This window comes from Sphaeramia orbicularis, chromosome 3 (assembly GCF_902148855.1).
Source record: "Sphaeramia orbicularis chromosome 3, fSphaOr1.1, whole genome shotgun sequence".
Taxonomy (NCBI): domain Eukaryota; kingdom Metazoa; phylum Chordata; class Actinopteri; order Kurtiformes; family Apogonidae; genus Sphaeramia; species Sphaeramia orbicularis.
In genome coordinates this window covers 44708604-44727731 of record NC_043959.1, presented here as the reverse complement: position 1 = coordinate 44727731, position 19128 = coordinate 44708604, and the positions used below count along the sequence as shown (strand labels likewise).

At 36.2% G+C, this 19128-nt stretch overlaps 1 protein-coding gene across 1 annotated transcript in view; it reads right to left on the bottom strand.

The window, feature by feature from the left end:
- Positions 1 to 5007: 5007 nt before the first annotated feature.
- The window catches only part of LOC115437538 (ribosomal protein S6 kinase alpha-2), a 42395-nt gene continuing 28274 nt past the window's right edge, over positions 5008 to 19128 (bottom strand). Inside the window, 12 exon segments of the mRNA XM_075353529.1 lie at positions 5008 to 7068; positions 10045 to 10122; positions 11402 to 11460; positions 11548 to 11663; positions 13902 to 13978; positions 14068 to 14100; positions 14102 to 14230; positions 15052 to 15210; positions 15424 to 15513; positions 18098 to 18220; positions 18574 to 18719; positions 18933 to 19035. Of these exon segments, the coding sequence (XP_075209644.1) occupies positions 6886 to 7068; positions 10045 to 10122; positions 11402 to 11460; positions 11548 to 11663; positions 13902 to 13978; positions 14068 to 14100; positions 14102 to 14230; positions 15052 to 15210; positions 15424 to 15513; positions 18098 to 18220; positions 18574 to 18719; positions 18933 to 19035 (1296 nt within the window). The 3' untranslated portion in view covers positions 5008 to 6885.

Below are 19128 nucleotides of genomic sequence, written 5' to 3'. Positions count from 1 at the left end.
TAACCCAAACGCACTGCACACCAGCATCAGTGGACCAATGCCAAATAGTTTGGTCGGACTGGGACCTAGTTAACTGGGACAAAACATTTGTTTACACACTGGAGTAGTGCAAACAGACACGTTAAGCACACATTGACATGGAAGGAGACGTGCTGCAGATACAGAGCTACTGTATATCATACAGTGAAACATATTGTTGCAGTCCTTTGGCAGTGTTCACAGACTTCTTCCTAAGTGATTAGTTTTCACAGTCACGATGTCAGCCCATGCTTGTTTATCCCCCACAAGGAGTCTGAGCATGTAATAGAACACGTATTGAACTGCACGCATGTTATTGGCTTGATTTGTCCTCAGGGTCAACACTGGAGGCTGCACTGCTTCTTGTAATTAAGGAGATGGTGACTGGGCCTCGTGCCTGTAGTTACGCTGTCAAGTCTTCAGCCTTGGGTTTTTTCTCTCCATTCTCTTACTACCACTTCAACTTGACCTTCTTCCAGCAGCAACCTTATTAACCCAACTAAACCTCTCAGCCCTGAGAAAGGGCCCAACAGTAATTACAACCAGCAGGAGCAGCGAGAGGGAGACGCCATGTGCACCTCGACTTACATCATTTTAAAGCAGGTGAACCCAGGTAGCTGAAATCTAAATGTCAAGAAATATTCAAAATACTGCAACAGAATCATGATATATAAGCGACTGACTTCTATTTGGCAAACTTTTTCGAACTAATACAGGAATTGTGTGTTAGTGCATAGAAAAAGCAGTCGTCTGATTTGCATACTGTTTGATTATCTGACTGTTCAGCCAAACTTCCTTATTTGTGTTTGCGCTTCAGTGTGTGTGTATGTGTGTGTGTTTTGACCTCTTCCATACAGAGAGACCCCCAATTGTGCTCCAGTAGCCAGCCGAGCTCAGTGAAGCAGAGCCTATATGCTCACTGGCATTTCACACACTCAAACGCGTGCACGTGAACACACATGAATGTCATTATCCAGCTGGGGTCCCATGCAACAAAGACACACACATACAGACAATCACAGACATTGGCTTGGATATGGAAATAACAATCGGGGCCTTATCCTCTAATTTACGACTTGTATAGCGTCTCAACACCCCGGTCGGCTCCTCTGTGTCCAGCTGTAGCCTTAATGCACAGGTCAGCCCACCCATTGTCGTCCCTAGGATTTGAGGCATACTTCCGCCTTAAAAGTTGAACACCACTACCTTTGATAATCAAGATAGAACCAAATTGAGCTCACTCATGCAGAAGACACTCTCGCCTTTTCGTGCACACGCACTTTTTGAGGAGATGGGGGCCTATACTGTTTCAGCTCATCCAACTGTGAGATTCTCCTTTCCCCTTTCCAGTCCTGCCATCATCTCACTAATGGTGTTTCTATCTCTTCTCCATAGGTGGTAAATGAAGCTTTTAAGCAGGGCGGAGGGAAGGGGGACCACTGAAAAGATTAATTGACTTTCTGTGGAGCTTCACTTATCCTCCACTGGCACCTTTGACTTGTGAGTGTATTTGTGTTTGGATTACATGATTATATCACCATTATTGCAGCAATTTGTGGTTTGTTCAAAACTGTGTCAGGAAATATCAAACTGCGTCCCGTCAAGCATTTCATCCACGTTGGCTGCTTATTACATTTATGTAATTAGAACACATTTTCCCCACAGTCCTGGTAAAATATTTTGTGATTTACAAATGACTAATGATTCAGAAATCATCCACCTTTGTTGGATTTATTAATCCACGACTGCATTGAAATAGAAGGAAAGACTGTAAGATTTTCACATAGGAATAAAAGCACAAGCAAATGAAGAATAAATCTGTAACACTTCAACAGCATTTTATAGAAAATTGCTGCAAATAGATTCATTGGAGGTGCGGTAAAATGCAGCAGAGCAGAAGTCCAGTAGGTTTAGGTTCATTTCTGTCGTCACATAGACTCACGCACCTTGATGACATGCGGTACGTACGCAGTGGTATAGACTTTTGGATCGTACAGACTGAAGTATAGCACTTCTGGTGTGGTGGGAGAGAAGAGTCAATGTGTGAATGTACAACGTGTTAAGCTCCCCCCCCCCCATGTCCCTGCTGTAAACTCCACCACCCACAGCTGCACACACTTCTCCTGTCACAGTGATAAGTCTTTGTCAGGAGACGTCTTGTTGGAGATTTGTCCGTCTGATTCGGTGAACGTCCCGAGTGGCAGGTCTAGCTGTAGTGCCACAGGGCTATGGGTGTGGTGTGTGTTGTGTTTGCCATAGGTGGTGGGATCTCCGTCCCTGTCATATTGTGTACGTCGCTTGTCTAAAGACCCTCTGCCTTGTGACAGAAGTAGATTTTGCACATAGAGGACTAGCTATACATACGGAGTGTGTTCTTTAACATTGTAATCTAGTTTCTTTATGCTCCATTTTAGTCTCTACAGTTCTGTCTTCATCATAGAAATGTGTAGTATAAATGGACATAACTGAGGTAATGTGAATCATGAGGAAGGTTCTATAATTGAACAAAACTGCTCATCTTTTGCACACCAAAATATCTTATTTTACTTGGAATAATTGGTTTTCAGACACATTTCTCTTTTTTTTTCCTATTTCTACAATAATCGCCTTTGACCAGGTACACTGATTACATACTGAGTTCCGGTTACACTTTATCTACCAAGAATAAATTACATTGTCACGATCATTTCATGAGAAGAGGTAAAAATATTTTATTACAACTTTAGAGCCACAGTGTTGCATAACAAGAAATGCTATTTGTTGGAAAAACAAAAAAAAGTGGAGTAAATGATTAAGAAAAAAGAAAAAAACACACACATTGACTCTAGTCCAGTCACATTATTGCAGCACGAATCAAGTAAGAGATTTAAGAACATATTTTCCCGTTCTTATATAAATGTACATTATTTTTCACTCAGCACCAACATGAGAACTTTAGTATTTATTTATTTATTTTATCTTGCCTAAGCATAAGATACAGCTTTTACAAACTAAGTAGAGTACCTGCAGTTTTCTCGTCCTGTGGCGTTCAATGTATATCTTTTAGCTTATTTAACCAATGTACACTCACATAGTGTGACTTAATTATAACCTGTCCTTTACTTAAATAGCACCTGCCAAATGCTGTACATCTGAACGCAAATGTATTTTAATTTCTCCCCTTTGCATAAAACACTAGTACTAAAAAAAAAAGTCCATCCACAGTGGGCACTATAAGTATTTGATTTCATGTTCAAGGTCCTTTTTCCACTGATTTGAGTGAAAAAGGTAGAGGGATTAAATATATGTTGTAAGTTCTAAAAGTGTGGAGAAGGTAACATGTAGAACAAATGTAAAAAAAAACAAAAACAAAAAAAACAACAAACAAAACAGATAAGATAAAGAAAACATCGTACATTTTAATAGATTCTTAAAGTTTCTTCTTTATGGAAGATGATCTAAACTGTGACAAAGCGGTAATTGTTGTATTGAGTTATTGTTTCTCTAAGCTCTTTTTCTTTCTTTTTGCCTTTCATCTGTTCCCTGCCGACACCTTCTCCTTCCTCTATCTGTTGTTTGGTCTCCTCTTGTCACTCCACTGCAATCATCTTCGCAGGGGGGCTTGTCATCTTTATCTGCTCATATCCTACAATCCCGTTGCTCTGAGCACTACTGCACTTAAATGTCAGAGCTGATGAGCCTGCCACACCCACCTGACACATCAGCTCAATGCCTGCTAAAAGCTTTTATGGAACAGAGTGTGAGCCCAGTGGTTGATATAAATTAAAGAGTTTTTTTTTTTTTTTTTAAGGATTATGGCTGTAAAGAGACAACTTCTAGAAGGAGAGAGAGGCTGCACATATAATAGACTATGATCGGTTGCCATCTAGTGGCTTCCTTAAGCTTATACTGCCACATTGTCCAGCATCTAGAACACCAACTGAACAGTCACCAGGTTTATTTAACTATTTATTACTATACAATACAGGGTGGGGAAGCAAAATTTACAATATTTTGAGGCAGGGATTGAAAGACAGTGTATGACCAGTTAGTTTATTGAAAGTCATGAGAATTTATTTGCCACAAGAAAATTGACATCATAGAAAATGTTTTTATTCTATGTGTCCTCCTTCTTTCTCAATAACTGCCTTCACACGCTTCCTGAAACTTGCGCAAGTGTTCCTCAAATATTCGGGTGACAACTTCTCCCATTCTTCTTTAATAGTATCTTCAGACTTTCTCGTAATAGTTTTGCTCATAGTCATTCTCTTCTTTACATTATAAACAGTCTTTATGGACACTCCAACTATTTTTGAAATCTCCTTTGGTGTGACGAGTGCATTCAGCAAATCACACACTCTTTGACGTTTACTTTCCTGATTACTCATATGGGCAAAAGTTTCTGAAAAGGTATGGATAATAGTGTTAGGTATGATTATGACATCAATATATGTTTGGTTTCAAAACAATTGACGTAGTGCCTGCTGAGAAAAAACAACTAAATGTTCACTGTAAATTTTGCTTCCCCACCCTGTATAATGCACATTTTTGGTGCCTGCTTCTCCGTTTCTCTTGGAGATGTCTTAGCGGGGCCAGGAAGGTGAAGAAATCTTTCCATTCTCTGTTCGGTCCGGTTTTCTGACTGCGACTTTGTCCAGGCAGATTGAAGCATAGTAATGCACACAGTCACATTAATGGGGCAATCAAGATATGCCCTCTCTAATATTATATCCTGCATTTTATTTGAACTGGATTTTTATAGGAAAAGTGTGTGGTGTTTTAATTATAATGAGATATATATTGAAATATTTTTTATTAGTAATTTTTTTCTTATTTTTATCAATTACTAGAAATATGAGGCGACCCCATTTGAATTCCAGGAAACCCCATGGTTGAAAAACACTGCATTAACTTGAACAACATTTGCACTAATGTAGTGTAGTTCAAACTTAACCATAAACAGACAACACACGTAGTCATATATCATCAAAATTTCACATATACAGGACTGTTTCCATGTTAATGCTTTATTTGTAAAACTTTGGCATTCTAGCCAATAATATCAGTGATTGGCCAGTTGTAGACAGTGTGTACGCTCCCAGCAATGGATGCACAACACATTATAATATGTACAATTTCAGTTAATCTGCAAACACAATATATACAGTACTTCTGCTTGCTGATATTTGTACAACACTATATATACAAACTAACCGTACTAGTACCTTTGCACAATAGTATGTACAATCTAAAATAGTAAACAATATTTACAACTTTACCCCAAACAACACAAAATACATTCTTATGTGCATACTTACAGTTTCATCACTCCTAGCTACACATTTTACATGTGCAGTGCACAACACGTAAAGTTTGTGTATCGGCAAACATATGTACAGCGTTACTGTATCTGCTTATTGGTTGCACTATACAGTATGTTTGGACTTGTGATAAGTTGTTATGTGCGGTTCTACCTGCAGCACAATTTGCATTCAGATGGATAAAGTGTACAACACAAAGTATGCTACGTATTTCTGCAAAAAAACCCTGTTCAATCTTACCTCGTATTTGTGATTGTACAACTCATCACATACAATCAGGGCAGCAGCAGTACACAGTATATACAATCGTCCAACACAGTGGTAATCCAGAATTTTGGCTTTTAGATACTAACAGCAAAGAGAAGCTAACTGGCAGCTACTGGACACACTTGAGCACACACAGAATGATGATCTATCACACTGAATGCAGATTTTAATAAGTATTAGAAGCCAGAGAGTCTAGTTTTTCCCGCCACTGTGACTACGCTAAGCCAAGTAACAGTTTGAACATGTTATGAAGAAACACAACAAACTATACAACAAACGTAAATACCCTCATATACTGTTCCGTGCGGTTTGGGAATCATAGAAGTGGTACATTTATCTATACATTATAAAGGCTGTGTTAATGGAAGACAAAACATAAAGCAATACTTCACTGGCACTGTCGACTTATATCCGTTTGTAGGACACTGACATGCATATCTTAAAAAGACTGACGGAGAAACACTGAAATGCAAATGGCACTGCCTTTTACAAATATATTTATAATGTTTAAGAAATCACATTAGTGGGAGGGGGTAAGAATACTGACTGTCCATAAACTCATACATGTATGTACTAAACATAAAAAAAAAATAAACTAAACGGACTACTTGGCATTTTATTTGTGGCACTGAATGATCTGTTCTACTGAAATACACCTTATCAACCACAACTTATAAATCCAAATGTATCTGTTATGTTTTTCAGTTCAGGTTTAATTGTATGACTGTAAGTGTCCTTGTGTTCAGAATGTCATCAACAGCTCAGAAGTAAAGGACAGTGCCTCATCAAACGCCACTTTGCTTGTGCAGTTCTCAGATTTTTCTATCTTAGCCGTTATCAATAATAATAAAAATAAAAATAAACTGTTTTTCCAAAGGTAGAAGTCAATATTAGAATTAGTCTGACTCTGTAAAGCAAGGTTATGAGTGCTTTAACATCAGGGTTTAATGGAGAAATGCTTTAAGATGCTGTGATTGGACAGTTTTATGGTCAAAGCTGGTTTTCAATCTTACTTAAAGTGCAGAATCACATGACAAATGTTAGATAACAGAGTCAGATTTGAGTGTGAGAACATTTTATTATTTTTATTTATTTATTTATTTATTTCTTTATTACTAAATCTACTGAACTGAGGTTAATCTGATAGTAATCCTGGTATTGGGGGTTTGTGAACTGTTTTATTGGTTTTATTAAATGGGGACTGTCATTTTATGTGACCTATTGGATTTAGATTATCGGCCTGTAAGTGCTTTGTCACAGGGGTTGTGCTTTGCAAATAAGTTCCACCTGTGGGTTATACTTAACTCTTCCAAGTGGGAGTTAACTCATGAGACTTTTCCTTTTCTTTAGAGTCTGAATTGACTGTGGGACTCCCCTGTTTCTTCATCCCTCGTCGCTGAGCCAGACTAGATGACTGAACAGGCTCTAGGACAGGAGCAGGAGCACAACGACGCAGGGCTGAGTAAGTGGCAGACAGCGCCCCCTAGTGGAAGAAAACAAACATTTTATGCAACAATTCTTTATGGAAACAAAGGCAAACACTGCCTCCTAATGGACAAACTGAGAAACACATGCAGATTGATACAATAAAGCAGTGGTTCCCCAACCTTTTTTGGTTAACATCACAAATTTCTTATGAACCCAGACACTAAAAACAGAGACATTTTTACTAAAATTAATTTATTTTTGATCATGTAATAGTTTGCTATACTATGTTGCAAATAAACGTTCATTTTAGACACATTTAGTCTATGTGATGTATATTATTATGGATGGAGGTGGAAAAACCAGGTGTAGATTACTGCACAAAGTGAGAATTTGATTTTCCTTGGTCAGGATATGTACTAGGCCTGTAACGGTACACAATATTTTCGGTTCGGTACGTTTTCGGTTTTCAAAGCCACAGTTTGTTTTTTTTCGGTTCAGTACGGGAAGAAAGAAAACCCCTCAAAATGTCTATTAATGCATTTATGAATTTTTTAACATTTTCCCCCCAATTTTTGGAGACAATAGAATATAGAAAAACAGGAATAATATAATTCTGCTGCTACAAATCAAATAGAAAATAAAATAAATGATTAATATTACTAAATGTATTTTAAACATTAATATTGCACTTTTCCCTGAAAGGTAGTTTTGAACAAACAAGAAAAATCTAATCACAGTTCTGTCAGTTCACATTCTGCATAAAAAGAACAAAAAAATTCCACATGAAGTGCAACATTAACAAAAGGAAAAAATGGTATACTGTTGAAGCAAACTGAAGAGCAACATTGACAACAAAATGAACCAAATTATTTATTTTAGGACAGAGAACAAACTGTTTAGGACACTGTGTGTATTTGTGTGTGCCTGTGTGCACGGGGATTTTTTTTTTTTTTTTTTTTTTTTTTTTATGCGGAGCCGGGGGGGTAGGGGGGGGCGCGCAGTTATATACCGGGGGGTGCGGTCCATAACTAATGTAACGAACGCTGTCGTGAAACGAAAGTGAAACTTTACATACTTTCAACGTTCTATTTATTCCTCTATTATACAGTGTGCGGATAGACAGACAGACAGACAGACAGACCAGACAGACAGACAGACAGACAGAGCAGGTGTAAGTGTTTTTAGAACTACCGTATTTCTAGGGGCCAAACAACGTCCTATCTTATTAACGTCTCTTTTCCTCGTTGTTGTCTTCACCTGAACCTGAACTGATCCAAACTGGACTGGACTGATGGTGGAGGGTCTTCAGTCTCTTCCTTCCAGGTTCACCAAGATCCGCATCTAACGGACATCTTCATTCCTTTTTCTTTTTCTCATCATACTGTGCCGTTTCGGTGCAGCTGTGTACCGAACCGAACAGGTGTGTATCGAAACGGTTTGGTTCGGTACGTGTACCGTTACAGGCCTGGTATGTACAGTCAGTCCAGTTTGTATTTACAAGGCTGACAACTAATACTGAACAAACAAGATTTCAAACTATGAATTATGAAAGAGCTGCTGCATCTGAAACTGACCACAATGAACATTTGACATATAAACAGAACCACAGTGTTTCAGTTTCAGCTTCACAGTTTATCATGTCATTTATGGATTGGGATTGTCTCTGTCAACTCACCATATTTAATGGGACGGCTGAGCCTGCACATGTTGCTACAGCCTTTTTTAAACTTTTCTCAATTACTAGATATTTCAGGCAACCCCATTTGAATTCCAGGTGACCCCACGTAGGGTCCTGACCCCATGGTTGAAAAACACTGCAATAAAGTCTACTTAATGAACCCAAAAGTAGTAATACTGAACCAAAAAAGTGACACTCAGGATAATATATTTGTCTGATCTTGTGCTGGTGTCGAGGGATTGGAAGTTAAAAATGATTCTATATGAAAAAATACTTTCTACTGAATTTAGATATTACGGTTAGACAATAGAGAGTAACAAATGTAAAAGTACAGCAACACTTTTGAAAAGTATGTAATCAGATCTTTAATTCCTCTGTCGAAAACTTAGGGAAGCGTAAATGTGTGACTTGAGCTGTATGCATGTTTTCTATTGTATCTATTGTAATACTCTATAAGCAACCACATTAAAATAAACACTGACGGTACAAGGACACACTGGTCATTTTTGTACTCATACTAATACATATAAATATTAATTCAGTGCCAATGAAAACACAACACTTGAATGGTTTTATTGTTCCTGAGCTGCATCAATATGTTTAAGTTTCACCTGTATAAGATAATCCCAGACAATTTCTTAACAACCTGAGACGGGTTGAGCTATTGTCACACTATTGTCTGCATTCATAAGACTTGTTTTCTCATCGCTCAGCAATGAACTGCTCAACTTAAGGAATTGTGGTCAGTTAAGGAGTGGTCATGTTCTGTATATAAAGGCAAGCTGAAAAGCACCAAAATCATTTGCAATAACTCAGTGATGCTTAGACTGACACGTGACCAAAGATGCCATGCTATGGGGCTCCCTGGAGGCCGGAATCTCTGCTCGGCAGGTGGCGTGCCGTTTTGGGATGCAATGTGTCCACCATAGTCAGGATGCAACAGAGGCATGAAGAAACTGGCTCAACTGCAGACAGACCTCGCCCTGGACGAGCACAGTGTGACCACGCCACAGCAGGATCGCTACATTGAGCTGCAGCACCTCCGGGACCGCTTTGTGACTTTGGTTTGGGGGTCGTTGAGTTTCTTTCTTTATCCTTATTTTTGGTCAACAAATTGGAGGGATTTTTATTTTTACTGTATAGAAATGGGCCTATGATTAATTCCACAGAGCTTATGGAATAAAAATCCTCATCGATTTAAAAAATATAAGAATCTTCAAGTGTTGCGTTTTCATTGGCACTGAGTATATATTCACTATAAATTATATTAATATGAATATTTTTGTTTTGTTTTGAACTGGTTTTACACTGTACCACACAACACACACACACACACACACACACAGGTCTGACCTTGAATTTAAAGCGTCTTGTCTGTGAGAACTGTGTCTGAGAGTTGTCTTTCTCTACGATCCAGGGGTGACGAAGAACCTAGAAAGCAGAGGCAGTGAAGACAGTATTTTCTACTGTATTGTTTCAACAGCTGCTAAATCTCTAAATTGTGGCAAACACCTTAACATAAAGGGCAAATAAAACATGTCAGAATATTTATAATAAAAGTTATGTAGGGTTTCTGCACATTTCAACAACATCCTGTTTACACTTTCATTATTTGAGACCATTCTGCAGACTATTTCTGTTCTTTAGCTGGATTTGCCTATATTATATTAACTAAATAAAAAAATAAACAATTCTGACTTATATGAATTATTTTTAGTTCATTTCAAATTTGTTCTGGAGGTCTTTTGTTATCATTTATTTGGTATTTGGTATTGTTTTAGGTTTGGTTGGTTTATTTGGTTTTTTTTTTTGTTTGCTTGTTAACTCTATAGCAGCAAAACTATTGGTTGAATTCTTACTAAATTTGGTTTATAGATTACCAATGACCCAGAATAGACGTGATTACATTTTGGGAAAAGTAGGTCAAAGTTCAAATTTTTTTAATGGATTAAAAAAAAATTTTTTTTTCCCTCTTTACTTATAATGGGCAATCATTCAAATCGCTATAAAAATGTCAATTTAAACTCAATTTACTTAAAATATTGCAAAGATATAGAGATTAATTTTAGACATTACTCTACAAAATATCTACGTGATAGCTTGTTTTAGAAATTTTTTATTACATTTTTAAAATCTTTTTCTTTTCCCATTTCCTTATAATGGGTAAAATTTCAAATGTCTATAAAAACATCCATTTTGTTTCAATTTACTTCAAACTTGGCATATATATAATTTTTACATTTAACAAATATTGAATACAGATGAAAGAGTTGATCGATGCCAAAATAAGCTACAATACATGTGAGGGCTGGGTTGTTGTGCCTGACACCACTTGTTAGATATTCTTTTGAGAACACATGTACAGTATATTATACCATAAATCACATCACAGTCCATCGGTTAAATGTGCTTTGATAAACTGTGATCAGACTGTGCAGTTTACATTAGTGTACACTGGTTCCATATTGGTTTGGTTTATAGTTTTGTTACCTTGTAATGAATACAAATTTTACCCTAAGATCACTTTTGCAAGTAAAAATGAAATGAATGACATTTTATGATAGAAAAGTTGACTTCAAAACAATATCTAACATCATATGTATTAGATTTTAAAGTGTAAAATTCATATTCCTGAATTTTTTCCTACTTTGGAAACCCTGTTATTGTCAGTTTGTTTTGTGTAATGAAGTCCTCCATTACTGTCATGTACCTGGGGGGCGGTCAGGCGCTGGTGAGGATCCACATGCAACATCTTGGTTACGATGTCCTGATGAACATAACACACGTGTAACTGCTCAACCCAAGCAAAGATGTATTCCTGTATTAAACTTAAAAAAGAACTATTGAAATTTTACTTTGCTGCATCTGACACCACGTCCCAGTTCCCTCCTGTGATTATAAATTTTCCACAGCCGATCTGAGCCAGGATTTCCTCGGCTGTGTCATCAGGACTGCTGGCAAACGGGCTGAAGCTATGAAACAGGAAAAAGACAGCGATTCAGTGGCTGAACTATAAATACATCGGAATTTTTTTTTTTTTAAATGTGATAGTTGACAGGTTTTTTTTTTTTTTTTTTTTTAGCTAGAAGAGACAGTATAATATGGAAACCATGCAGTCTGTCCCTTTAAATGTAACTTATAACTACAGGGTGGGGAAGCAAAATTTACAATATTTTGAAGCAGGGATTGAAAGACAGAGTATGACCAACTAGTTTATTGAAAGTCATGAGAATTTATTTGCCACAAGAAATGGACATCATAGAAATGTTTTTATTCTATGTGTCCTCCTTCTTTCTCAATAACTGCCTTCACACGCTTCCTGAAACTTGCGCAAGTGTTCCTCAAATATTCGAGTGACAACTTCTCCCATTCTTCTTTAATAGTATCTTCCAGACTTTCTCGTAATAGTTTTGCTCATAGTCATTCTCTTCTTTCCATTATAAACAGTCTTTATGGACACTCCAACTATTTTTGAAATCTCCTTTGGTGTGACGAGTGCATTCAGCAAATCACACACTCTTTGATGTTTGCTTTCCTGATTACTCATATGGGCAAAAGTTTCTGAAAAGGTATGGATAATAGTGTTAGGTATGATTATGACATCAATATATGTTTGGTTTCAAAACAATTGACGTAGTGCCTGCTGAGAAAAAAACAACTAAATGTTCATTGTAAATTTTGCTTCCCCACCCTGTATGTTTTAAACAGTTAATGTGGATTATTTAAAGTGGGGTTAGATGAAGTACTTATTCATTGTCGGTGTGTTTTATATATATATATAGTCGATCAAAGTCAGCATGGAACAGCAAATAATAATGATGATAACTTTATTTATATAGCACCTTTAAAAACTGAGTTTACAAAGTGCTTTGACAGACAAAGCAGAAGGGCACAACAGCAGGATGCCCAGGAGTCAAAATAACAACAGAAGGCCAAACAGGAGGACAGAATTAAGCTGAAACTGAAATAAAACAAGACACAAAGCAAATCATCTGTTCTGTGAAGTTAAATTACTGTTGGTGATAAAGACGTCTGGTGGGTTTTATGGGTAATATAATGACTTGAGTTCAATGTCAGGAGGCCTTTCTGACAGCAGTGGAAGAGGTCTAAATCAGGGGTGGGCAATTCATTTTCTTATGGGGCCACATAAGAAACTTTGACAGTTGTTAGAGCTGGACCAATACACTTGCAGCTCTGCTCAATATCTGTATAAAACAGTAAATGAAACAATATAATGATACAATGAAAATGTGGAGCACAGCTTTGTTTGTTTGTATATCTCAGTTCTTTTTTTTTTTCTTTACCTCTGACTTCAGTGAACAATACTTAGAAGTTCATGTTTTGTTAAAACTCTGCATTCTGAATCAGTCTTTCTTTGTTTGTTGGTGTTAGCTGATTTCTTCATGGGCTGAAACTGACCAACAAACCCATCAGTGCATAAGCCTTATGCTAAGTACCCAGAGTACATGTGAAAAAACGCTAATTTAACCGATCCTTAAACAAAAGCAGTGCTGTTGTACTGGCTGCATTTATTACAAGGATAAATATTTGTGTTATGGAAAAATATTACTCTACTAATTCGTCTATAATAAAGAAGGATAAGTTCAAACGTTCAGTGTCAAAGAAATCACTTTATTTGGAGCTCCATAGAAAGAGATATCACTCAGACAAAAGACTGAGACGGTATGAACCCGAAAATACAAATCCCCATGTAGTAAAATGTCTCCCATGAGAAAATTATGATGTGTAGAAAGTGTTTTGGCTAGTGTCAGGAACTTAGAGATGATACCCCTGTGAGAAATCTTCTCTATGCTACTCAGGTGTTGGCCTGGCCTTCTACACTGGACACAACACAGAACAAGTCACACTAATTGAAATAAAGTTAGAAATAAAGTTAGAAACCTACATGATATATGAAATACATGAATATATATATGAATATATACGGATATAAGTAATATTGCCATTACAATCTGCATTGGCTTTTAACTAGTCAGTGACCTCATGAGGGCCAGTCAGGGTCAGCTATTGGGCCGCACATTGCCCAGGTCTGGTCTAAATACAGAGGAGCCTTGCCTTTTATATGTGACTAGTATACAGTATGTTTGGTTGTTTAGTGCACTACTCTTGTTGGTTTCTCCAAACTGATTATGGATAAGTACCTCCTAAAAATCCACCACTCAAACCCTTTAAAGGAGCATCAAACTGACCCAGCTATCATGGTGTAGAGGAGGATCCCCAGACTCCAGATGTCACAGGCTGCATCATAACCCTGCTTCCTCAGGACCTGCACACACACCAACAACTGTGTGAATAATCATTTTGGTGTATTTTTCCATCACTGTTTTATAATTCGCATTAAGAATGTTGACATACTTCAGGAGCCATGAATGTAGCTGTGTAGCAAGGGAGTCATCAATAAGCCATTTTCAGCCCGGAGCTGTTTGGCAAAACCAAAATCGCATAACCTGATGCTTTCAGGGAGTCCACTGTCATCAGAATAACGAATGTTACTAGGCTTCAGGTCCCGATGCACGACCTGAACAAGAGGAACAAACACAGATATGGACATATTATTTATGTGTTATCATATGATTATTTTACAACCACAAAATATTGACCACTGGCTTATGAAATACTACAATAAATGATAAAATGTATAACTACCTTAACCCACAAAGGCCAAACAGCTACTGCTGACCAAAACCAAGTACTGATATAAATCTTTAATATGTATTGATCCACTAATCCTATCAATATATATAAATAATTGGTGTAAAATGCAGTTTGTCATCTTTTCTTGGTCATCAGATATGACCCATTTGGACATTCAGAGGCTCTGTAGTTACCATGGAAACACTGTCATCTTCTACAACATTGATTCACCAGTAAAATCCATAGAGTTGGATTAATGACAGTGGATGGAGACACTGGGTTTATATTCAGTTAATGATACATTTTACTGAAAAAGGGTCACTGTTTCTTCAGTTGTCTCTGTTTTGATATAATAATATTGGAATTTACTCTGAGCTTTAATGAACATCTATGTGATCAGTGAATTAAACATAGGAAAATACCTGATTTACACTGAAAAACTCTAACTCAAGAGGATAATATTACAATAAATGATGATAAATCACTTAAGAAAGGTTAAATATAGAGAAAAATTCATTTTGGAACTGCCACAAAAATACCACTGGGTCTTTATGGGTTACAAAACTTAAATGTTGTGTGTAGACTATGTATATTTATAACTTATCAGTAAGTTTGTCCTCAATAAAAGTTTTTTGTATTAAAAAAGTGTGTGTTTCTTTGTTTCTTTCCATCTGTCTTTCTGATTTTTGTGTTCATCCATCTTACCCCCTGTGAGTGTAAATATTCCACTGTTTTCGTCAGGGTGCAGATGATGTCTGATGCATCTCTCTCTGTAAAATTTGGCACAGTCAGAGCTCTATCCAGCAGCTCATTTCCCCTCATTAAATCCAGAACCAGATACACACACTGGCCATCATCAAACACCTGAAAGTAGACAGACACACTGGAATGAGGAACACATACAACTTACTAACAAATACAGATTCTGCACATTATTCAGACACTGGTCACCATTTAGTTTCATCTTGCAATAGCGAGACAAAACATTGCTTTTGTGAAAAAAAAAAAAAAAAAAAGAAAGAAAAGAAAAGAAAAATGCCCCTGCGTCCTGTATAAGGATTAAGTGTACACACTTACGTCTTTCAAAGTAATAATGTTTGGATGCTGGCCGTATCTTAGCAGAATCTCAATCTCTTCTGATGGGTCTTTTCTTGCTCTGTCAATAATCTGCCAAAAACACACAAACATACAGAATATATTATATAGATTGTATATATTGTAAAGACATACAGTTGTGGAAAAAATTATTAGACCACCCTTGTTTTCTTCAATTTCTTGTCCATTTTAATGCCTGGTACAACTAAAGGTACATTTGTTTGGACCAATATAATGATAACAACAAAAATAGCTCATAAGAGTTTCATTACAGAGCTGATATCTAGCCATTTTCTATGTTTTCTTGATAATAACCAAAAACTTTTAAGTTCTTACATCAATATCTATGGCATTGCACTGTCAAAAACAGTGCTTTTAGGCATTCCATGTCTTCTTTTCTATCTGTTTTAGTCACATGATACACACAGGAGTTAGTACTTGATTGCATAACCATTGTTGTTGATAACTTTTGATGGTCTAATATTTTTTTCCGTGACTGTACAACTGCATGTTGTAACAAATATGACCTGAGATTTTGGGTATTTCTTAGCAAGTATAAAAGAATAGAAGAATATTTATAAAGTTTTTTTTGGCTAATTTTGGTAACTGAAGGTTAGTAATACTTTATTTTATAAGTAAAGTAAGTATCTAAGTCCATAATTAAATTATAATTTGCACATATTATAAGTTAATTATTTAAAAAACAACTACAGTTAAACAATGACACAATAAACAAGTAAGTTAAACTGAAATAAAAATATATTATAATGGAGTGTAAAAAACAATATATTGCCATTGCTAATAAATGCTATTTTTTTTTTTTTTTTACCCTTCTTTGATCTTATTAACACAATAATATTAACCTGCTTGTAGGGATTTATAAGAATCTTATTATCTATTAATCATTACAATGACTTTTACATAAGCATCCTTAAATTTTAATAAGTGACACCATACTTTAAAGCTCCAGTGTCACTGGGTAAAAAAAATCCATAACTACCTTTCAGCATTTTGTAATTCAAGTAGGAGGACATAAAACTTCTGTATCTACTCCTTGCCTGTGTTGTCAGGCTGTAAAACATCTACTCCATGTTGCAGTGTTTCATTTAATCATGGATGTTTTCAGACAGACAGAGGGTTAAACATATGAATGACAGCTCCAATTATTGATCACTGGACATACTTTAACTGCTGAAGTTTGGGAATCTGGCTTCACTCTTCCATAACGACATGTAATAATATCAGGTCATCTGTATTGACACTTAGTCTTTTGATTTGCAATGTGACCAGAGAAGTGTAGAAGGAAAGTGTGTAGGTGTACTGTTCTATCGTTGTCTCCCCTGAGTTCAGCCCCAGTTTTAATTCATTATAATCGTATAAAACCGCACAAATTCACAACTTAGAAAAGTAACATGTGGGGTCCCACAAGGTTCAGTTCTGGGACCTAAGTTATTTATACTTCATCTAAATGATATTTTTATGGCATCTAGTAAGTTAAAATTTACAATATTTGCAGATGATACTAATTTGCTTTATTCGGGAGCAAATATGAAACAAATATTAGAAACTGTGGAAAAGGAATTGATAAAGTTAAAAAAAATGGTTTGACGTAAATAAGTTATCACTTAATGAAGATAAAACAAAATTTATGGTTTTTGGTGGTGCTTGGGGAAATTATGATATAAAACTGAAAATTAATGAAATTGAAATAGAAAGGGTGTATGAAACAAAATTTTTGGGAGTGATTATTGACCATAAACTCTGTTGGAAACCACAAATAGAATATATCAAACGTAAAATGTCCAAGGCTGTTGTGATTCTTTATAAAACTCGAGACTTGTTAGACAAAAAAATGTTTGCATATATTGTATTGTTCACTTGTAATGCCATATATGTCATACTGTGTGGAAATATGGGGCAATGTGTATAAAACTAATATAGACCCGATAATTAAACTTAAAAAAAAAAGCTGTTAGAGTCATAAACAAAGCTGTTTATCTCCAATCAAGTAATCCACTTTTTGTAGAATCTGGTTTTCTAAAATTTTTTGATATTGTATATTTAAAAACAATGGAATTTATGTTTCGTGTTAAAAGTAAAAATCTTCCTCCTTGTATTCAGAAAATTTTTAAGTTAAGAGAAGGAAATTATAATCCAAGAGGGATGTTTGTGTTTGAAAAATGTAAAGTAAGAACAAACGTTAAATATCACAGTGTTTCTGTTATTGGTGTCAAGCTATGGAACGAACTGAAGGATGAAGTGAAATTGTGTAGCTCACTGTTGAGTTTCAAAAAGACTTTAATTTGTCAAATTCTGAAGGGCTATGAAAGTAATATGATAATAAAGTGACTTATAACACTGAATGTAGTATAATTTGGGTTTAAGTATTAATCTGCTGTAACTTCAGGTGTGGACTTAGAGTAAGGATGGGAATAGGAGAAGCAGAAATAAGCCTCTGGCTTCAGCTTCTTCCTTTTTCAGTTACAAATTGTGTTAATTTTATGTTTTTGTTTTTTTTAATATGTATGTGTTTTGTATTTAACTGAAATAAACATTCATTCATTCATTCATTAAATACGTAAGTGTTTAGGTTACGGCTGTGATGATATTTTCTATAATATACCGTATGTTCCCATTCAGGTGTAGTGTTCAGTACCTTTACAGCATATTCCACAGCAGTAACTCTATGCAGACATCTTCTGTAGGTGGACGTCGCTGTTTGTTCAACTTCCTCTTTCAGCTCATAAACGTCACTGAAGGCCACGTCACCACGGAGATGCTGATAAGATCATAAACAGGTTAACACACAGGTACAGTATACGTATCTTATTTCAGTATCTGACATATTGACAAATGTCGAACATTTGGCGTGAGTGTAATTGCTTTGTTTCGTCCTGCAGCGCTGGAGTGGGAGTGATTAATGAGGATAATATTTAGAAAGGTCAGCATCATTAGAAAGCCTCTCACTTCAGTCTGTTTACCAGTCAGTCTGATAATTAGAAGCACCTTTAGTGATTGGTTTACTCAGTAAATGTGTTTCTACAGTCTGATTAAATGACTTAGTTGTTTAATTCGATGGGTAAATAGGACTAGAGTTCTTTTTTTTTTTTTTTTTTAAGGCTGGTGCTCTACCTGAGTAATGGGATTGATGTTGGTCACCTCATGACGGGAGGGTGTTACCATAGCAACGCTGGGCTCCTGGCTTTGATTAGTTGCAACAAAACTGAAACCACGAAACAACTGGTGTGTGTTAGCACTGGGAGGGATCCCAGGAGAATCTAAACAGGGGAAAACAGAAAGCCAAACATGTGAACACAACACTTTAATTTGTTTTCCAGTGTTAGAGAAAAGGAAACATTTCCACATTTCACAAAGCCATAACTGAAAATACTGCTGCTTGTTAAGTTAAAAGACTCTTACTTTAGCAGAAAAAGAATGCAAGACCATCAGTATGTGTGCATGCATATGTGTTTTGAGCATTTCTGAGTTACCAGTTGGAGTTCTGGAGGTGAATTCAGGGTCGAAGTGGAAAGTGTCTTCGGGTCTTCCAACTGATGGTTTAAATGGAGGTCTCACTTCCTTCTTGTATAACTTCTACAAAATACCAAAATAAATAAACAAACAAACAAACAAAAATCTGTGTTATCTTATCACAAATAATACACAAAATGTTTAAAATTGTCAATG